The sequence below is a fragment of the Arachis ipaensis genome, chromosome B10, assembly GCF_000816755.2.
Source record: "Arachis ipaensis cultivar K30076 chromosome B10, Araip1.1, whole genome shotgun sequence".
In the NCBI taxonomy this organism is placed as follows: domain Eukaryota; kingdom Viridiplantae; phylum Streptophyta; class Magnoliopsida; order Fabales; family Fabaceae; genus Arachis; species Arachis ipaensis.
The window spans coordinates 123,428,734-123,435,965 of record NC_029794.2 but is presented as its reverse complement, the minus strand read 5'-3'; the positions used below and the strand labels follow the sequence as shown (position 1 = coordinate 123,435,965).

The following is a 7,232-nucleotide window of genomic DNA, read 5'->3' as shown; positions in this document are numbered from 1 at the left end:
GCAGCCGAGGTAAAATGCCAATGCTTATTATTCGAGTCGAGAGGGATACTGTGCCGTCACGCACTAAGCGTGTTAAGCTTTGAACGAGTAAGCCAAGTGTCACCGAGATATATACTGGAACGATGGAGCAAGAAGGTAAAGAGGCGACACACACACATCAAGAGCAGCCACGACGAGCCACTTTTGGAGCCAAGAAGCAAGAGGTTTGACCAATTAGTTTTTCGTTCGCAAAATATTTGCGAATTTGCATCCAAATCGGAGGAGCTGACTGCAATTCTGCACCGTGCGTATGATAACGTCATGGCTGAGATGGAATCATTAAAAGCCAAAAGGAAGGGGATCTTCTTTATCCCACGAAGACGCCAACTTGGAATCCATTAACGAGCTTCAAAGCCCGCCAAGGATTCGAACAAGAGGACGTCCAAAAAATAGGCTAGGTTCAAAGTTGGACAAACAGATCGCAAATACCACAAAGAAGAAGAAAACGAAAGTTTTAAGCGAGGTAAAAGTAATGTTCTTTAAATTTATGGTGATTGAGTTTATTTTTCTCGTTAATAGTTTAGCTAATATGTGAGTTTCTTATATTCAGATACACTTGTTTGATGCCGCATCAGTGGTGCATTCAAATTCCAGCCAATATCAAGGACATGTTATGAATTATCAGTTCAGGGTACCAGCAGAAGGGGATAACTCTTTTGCTGTATAGTTACAGAATATGGGTGTAAAAGCACTGTTCTTTTGGGTGTAAAAAATCCCAGGGTATGGGTGTATATTTGATTTGATGTTTTTCTTCATATTATAGTACCTGTAATTCATACATTTTGAATACAGCACAGACAGTTTAACAGCACAGACAGTTTATATTAAGCAATCTTGGATGTATATTAAACTTCGGTTGGGTGTAAAAGTTTATAATTTGTGTTTTAGATCCGCCTTGATGTTTTCCTTCATAGTTTATCACCTGTAATACAGAGCTTTTGAATACAGTACAGACAGTTTAACTATGGAAAAAATTTTCATTGAATAGAAGTTGTTTATAAATGGCAAATTTTTACAGCATTTGTTCAATTTACAACCTAGCTAGTAGTTAGATTACTCAGTTTCTACATCAGTAGACTTAATCTGACAAAATGGACTCAATAATACTGACGATGGCTTCGACAGTCTTATTGCATTACTCGCTCTAATTGCTTGATCTCTCTCTTTATTCAATTCACTGAATAGTATCCGCGAGGCATATTCTACTCTGTAGTGGTCCACCTCCTCCTACAATTAAAAAGTATATTCTGTTTAAACAACAATATTAATTCAGTAAGGTAATGCAGAGTTATATAGTTTTAAAGACAGTTACCTGTGGTCAATTATCCCATTCATACTTCCCCCTTTTAATATTTTCCGGCTCAATTAACTCAAGCCACTTCATAACGTAGATAGCGCAGTCATAGCTGAAAACGAAGAAAATAAATTACAAATCTCATTTAGGAAAGTTTAATGTTCAGAGTCAGAAATTTATACGTTGATTTTTGGCCTGAGATTTTAACGTATGTTGGATTAATTTCCAACTCCTTCTCCTTTTTTTCAGAGGTTCCCCGCCGGCATATGCTCTCATTCTTGAAATTACATATCCCTTAAACAACAAAACAAATCAGTAATACACCCGAATGAAATACATCCAAAGGAGAACATACTTACACCCAAAGCAAAACATACATACACCTTATATTGAATTGAAATACACCTATCTATTAAAGTAAAGAACACAGAGCTAACTTACAGTGAATTTATTAAGCTGCTTTCTCTCCTCGGTTGGAGCTTTCTTGTGTAGCGGGTCAAGTATATAATATATCCGCTTTGTTGTATCAATCACCCATAACCACCAATGGCCCGAGTAGTAAACAGGTGCAAAAATCTGAAGGATTGCCACATTTCAACAGTGTGTTATTTTATTTGGCATATAAGTAAAGAACGATACTAACAAATTTAGCAAATGAAAACTTACATATCGATGCGAAGTTAATTTTTTTGCATCTATGAAGGGAATAAAACTTGGGTAGTCTTTCACGCTGAATTCTTTATTAGTTTTAGGTGATATGAATTTCCCGTTTGGGTGCTTCGAAACGGCCATGCTCTGCAACAATTGTGAAACAACAAATGAAATACTGAAAATACACCCAAGTGAATACCTTAAACACACCCAATTGAACGTAAAAAATACACCCAAATGAATACAAAAACAGACCCGTTGATCAGAGAATATACACCCTAAGGAATACAGAAAATACAGCCAAAATTTGTAGAAATAACACTTACCACAATATCAGGGGGGAGACAGTATATTTGTTCTTGAAACCTTTTATCATCTTTCTGGTTGAGGATGAGGCACATGGCAGATACAATCTAGAAATATATGTCGAAATCAATTTACATTAATAAACATTGCAGTTAACTTTGTTGTTAAACATTAATGTTATTCTAATATTACCTCAGATTCTATATAACTTTCTTCCTGGAGCGATGCAAGGTGCATTCTATTCAAAATGTAATTGTCTTGGGCAATCAGAGTGCACAGGTTGTCAAACTCGTTAGTACTGTCATCTACGTATGTTTTCACTCGCGTCGCCCAGATGTAGCACTTTTCTTTCATATCATCCGTAATCTGATATATTCCCGCAGGAGTTTCAAACTTCCCAGAACTTTCTCCGCCAGTCTCCTTTTGAATTTGTGGACTTTTACTTTCTTCTTTCGCCGCACTGCTTGCTATTTTTTGTACCAAATCCTCTAATTGTTCTAGCAAAATTGTAGTTTCTGGAGTTTTTCCCCTGTCTGCCTCCTGCGTTGACGCTCCCTCCTGCGTTGTTGTTTCTTCTTGGCTGGAATCAGTGAAGCCAAGGCTGAATGATGGCATCGGATCTGTTTTAGGAATGTACGATGTTGTCCGTGCCATCATCAACAGCGCAGCAGCGTCTTCTGGAGCTGGATAACTGCGTGATCATGTATAACGTATTATAAGAGTAAGAATATACGGATTATAAGTAAAGATTGATTTTAGTCTGATGAACTTACCTTTTAGATGGAGCAGCGTGGGTGGTGGGTGTGCTTTCTTCAAGTTTTTTTTGGGGGGGGGGATTCAGGAGTGCTGCACGGCACAGAAAATTAATCATGACATAAAAAAAACTATACAGGAACAATATACACCCAAACTGTAACCCAATATACACCCATACATTGATTTTATTCTAATGAACTTACCTTTTGGATGGAGCTGGAGGAAGTGTGGCTGTGCTTTCTTCAAGTTGTTGTGGGGGGTTCAAGAGTGCTGCACGGCACATCAAATTAATCATGACGAAAAAAAACTATTCAGGAATAATATACACCCAAACTGTAACCCAATATACACACGAACTGTAACCCAATATACACCCACACTCAAAACAAATATACACCCAATACTATTTCTTACATTTTTGTAGTTCCTTCAATTTGTAGCACAGGGGTTGGTTCAAAATCTGTCTCAGGTGTTTCTTCAAATTTCGGCACAGTGGTTGTTTGGGACACTGGCACGAAAACTTGAATCGGAACTCTAAACAAGTAGAAAAATGAAAAGTTAACAATGTCTTTCAAAATAATAAGGTTATAAGGTGCAAGATATTCTTGAAAAACTCACATTGCAAGCACGTCCGACGGTGTTTCTTCCCTCACAACCATTATATTCGAATCAGCCGGCTCACTCGCTGACTCTTGAACCAGACTCAACCTAAAATACACCCAAAGAAAGTCAAAAAATACACCCGAACAATTCAAAAGGAAGACAGGCTTTGTTTTTTGAGAACTTACATACTTGCAGTTTTTGCTTTTTTTTTCTGCCTTTTTTTTCTTAAATAAAATAATAAAGGGCTTTTTTTTTTCTAAAAAAATATATACAAAATTAGAAGCAGAAGGTAATAAAAGAAGAAAATTAACGGTTCTTTGAAAGAGAAATTATGTGCTCTCTGCAGGCTTGTTTACACTACTTTGTTCTGTGTGTCTTTGAGAGGAAGGATCATCACTTCCCAAGTTCACGTCCGGTATTCTAAACAGATTTCATGTTATTTCAGACAAAATATGATACACGTAAATCATGATAAAAAGATTTTATTAAATAAAGCATCTTACGTTTCAGAAGAGACATAGCGACCTTCTGTCGATCGCATGTCAGGTTCCTTCTCTCTGCGAAACAAGAAACAATTATTAGCAAAGAAAACACACTAAAATCTGAAATATACACCCCATCAAGACATACCTCTGTCCATCAGAATTTTCAACGTTTTCCCTTAAGAATTCATCTAGATCTTCACTTGATATTTCATATCTCTCCCTACATTCATAAAAGAAGATGTTAACTAAAATAATTATGATGATGACGGTAATATAGCTTACGTATTACTATACCCATCATAGGATTGATCTTCTTCAGGAGATGAATGCTCAGCAACAACCTTTTTCTTTTTGGATTGTGTTCTGGGTGGAAAAAACAAGTATGAATCAGAAATAAAAAATTAATTTTATCACAGAATATTGTCCAAAGAAGTGCTTACTTTTTTGGTGTTCTTTATGTCTTTTTCTTTTTTCTTTTCTTCTCCACTGGTGATGATTCTTCGCTTCTATAAGTTAATAAGAGACACTTCAGTTAATACACGAAATCTTGATAATGAAGCCAAAAGAAAGGAGTAATAATTTCAGAACATTACTCATCAGTTGATTCGGATTCTGAATAAGAATCTGAATCCTCTTGACTCTTCTTCCTTTTGTTGGAGTCCATTTTGAAAGGCAAACAATTACTATTTAGAACATACTAAAGATATAAAATACACCCAGATGAATGCACAAGATACAACCAACTGAATGGACAATATACACCCAACACAACAAACGAAATACACCCAAGTTAGTAAACAACATACAACCAACTTGATAAACAAAATACACCCAAATGGTTCCACAAAATACACCCAACCAGAGAAAGAAAATACACCCAAGTATGGTACTTACTTTTTTTCCTTTTTGCTGGGTTGTTTTCTTGCTGAATCCTCCGAGTCTTCTTGAGTCTCAGACTCAGAGGTAGAACTGTCACTATCAGTTGTTTCTTCCTCCGAAGACGATGTTGAACATGCCTTCCTTTTTTTTGTTTTTTTGATTTGTTGTTTTTTTTCTGTTTTCTCTATTTTTTCATTTTCTCTTTTGTTTGCACCATCTTTACAATCCCCTGAAACATCAGATAATTTATTTAGCAGCATTCAGATAAATAAATATACACCCAACATATTATGTTCAACTTACCAAAATTTCCTCTGTTTCTGCATTCATTCTTTCGACCAACTGCTCCTTACTCCAGTTGGCAATCCAGGGTTTTGGCGGTCTTTCAGCCCTCTTCTTGCCTTTATTTTTAAAAAGATGAAAGAATATTATCATCAGGGCAAAGAGGCAGCCATCAATTGCCTTCTTCTTTTTCTCCTTGTAGTCGGTTATGCCCTTGACGATAAAGGTCAAAACATGCCCTCCCCAGTTTCGCTCCGTTATGCTGTCCATCTCAAAAATTGGGGCCAGGTGTACAGGCGAGATTTTGTTTATTGTCGTTGGCAAAAGGAACGCCATCTGTATATAGAGGATGAAAATCCTCTTGAACATTAGGCGATCCTCTTCGTTACCAATGCCAATATCCATCATCTCATCTGTAAGACTTTTGAGGGTCTTACCTTGGAATCTTCTAAAAATTACTTTGTCATCCTCAGAAAGTTTCTTATAATCCACTTTCTGAGGAAACAGATCTCCTACAAAAAGGAAAACAACAAAGTATCAAAATCGGTTCAAATACACCCAAGCATCAATTTAAAGACACCCCAACCATCAGTTAATATACACCTATAATTTTTATCGAGTTACCTGTTGCGTTGATGCCAAGCGCATGACCTATTTTTCTTGGGTAATTTTAAAAGAACCGTATCCGGTTTCCAGTCTGTTCTCCCCCAATTTGAAGTTGCTAGCCAGCTCCCTTAACAGTTGGTGATGCACCCTTAGTGGTGGGATGTGCATCAAGCCACCGAATCCCAGATCCCTCACAATCGCCTTCTTCTCCTCACTCATGTTTCTGAATTTATCACTTAGGAGATGTGTGGCACACTTAAGGTCTTTTGTTTGCTGTAAGACAAAAATAAAATTATAGTCAGATATATATCTATTATATAAAACTGATTTCATGTAAGACATATATTTGTTCTTACATTTTTTTCAGGTTGGTTTCTTGCTGCCATTTTCTCTGAAATGAAAAATACACCCAAAGATATCAGTAAGATACACCCATATATATGAGTCAGATACACCCATTGATAACAGTAAGATACACGCATATATATGAGTCAGATACACCCAAAGATATCAGTAAGATACACCCATATATATGAGTTAGATACACCCATTGATAACAGTAAGATACACCCATAGATATGATTCAGATACATCCATATATATCAGTCAGGTATCACTCAAACATGCATCAATATCAAGCAACATTACAAGGTTAAGCAATATACACCCACCAATCTACGGAATATACCCCCAAAAATCAGTTACCAGAAGATCTAGAACAACAAGAACAGTAACACCTACAAGAACGAAGAAGAACAGTGTAACATAGAAGCAAGAATAACAGTAAAACCTAGAACATTATAAACTGTAAAATGAGATGTAGAGCAAGAAGAACAGTGAAACGTACAACAACGTAGAAGAACAGTAAAACCTAGTTCGTAATCTGGAAAATATACAGGAATCGTAATGTAACGTACCTTGAGTATTATAGCTTTGTTTTCTCTGGAGATTCTTGATCGAGAGTTTGATGGTGTGTTGATGGAGGTTTCAAAGGTTAGCGACGAGTTGTATATCTTGATTTTCGAATTTTGCTCGAAAATGGAAGGGTTGCATTTTCTTTGAATTGCTTTGAGAAGTGGAAGAGTCTGCCATTAAGGGGTGGTTTACTCAAAGCGAAGCGTAACCGTTTGAGTGGGAGCACGTGAATGTTACGCTCTATTCAATCTAATTAGTGCGCGTCTGGAATGTTTGTGGGCTTGGGGCTTGTAAGACTTGTAAAGCCTTATTGCTTGTATGTGTAGCAATCTCGTTTTTCCTTTGCTTTATCTTTTTTAAGTCACCAAAAGATAGAAATTTTTATTAATATCTGTTATCCAATAATAATAATAATA

The 7,232-nt window shown here is 36.5% G+C and overlaps 1 protein-coding gene and 1 long non-coding RNA gene across 2 annotated transcripts; both read right to left on the bottom strand.

The window, feature by feature from the left end:
- Positions 1,104-1,557, bottom strand: LOC110268257. Its single transcript, XR_002356388.1, has 3 exons — positions 1,516-1,557; positions 1,352-1,445; positions 1,104-1,266 (listed from the first exon to the last, which is right to left on the bottom strand). It is a non-coding gene; the product is annotated as an uncharacterized LOC110268257 (long non-coding RNA).
- On the bottom strand, positions 5,198-6,120 carry LOC110268481. Its single transcript, XM_021114676.1, has 3 exons — positions 5,976-6,120; positions 5,317-5,807; positions 5,198-5,242 (listed from the first exon to the last, which is right to left on the bottom strand). The coding sequence occupies exons 1-3, from the start codon at positions 6,118-6,120 to the stop codon at positions 5,198-5,200; spliced, it is 681 nt and encodes a 226-aa protein (XP_020970335.1).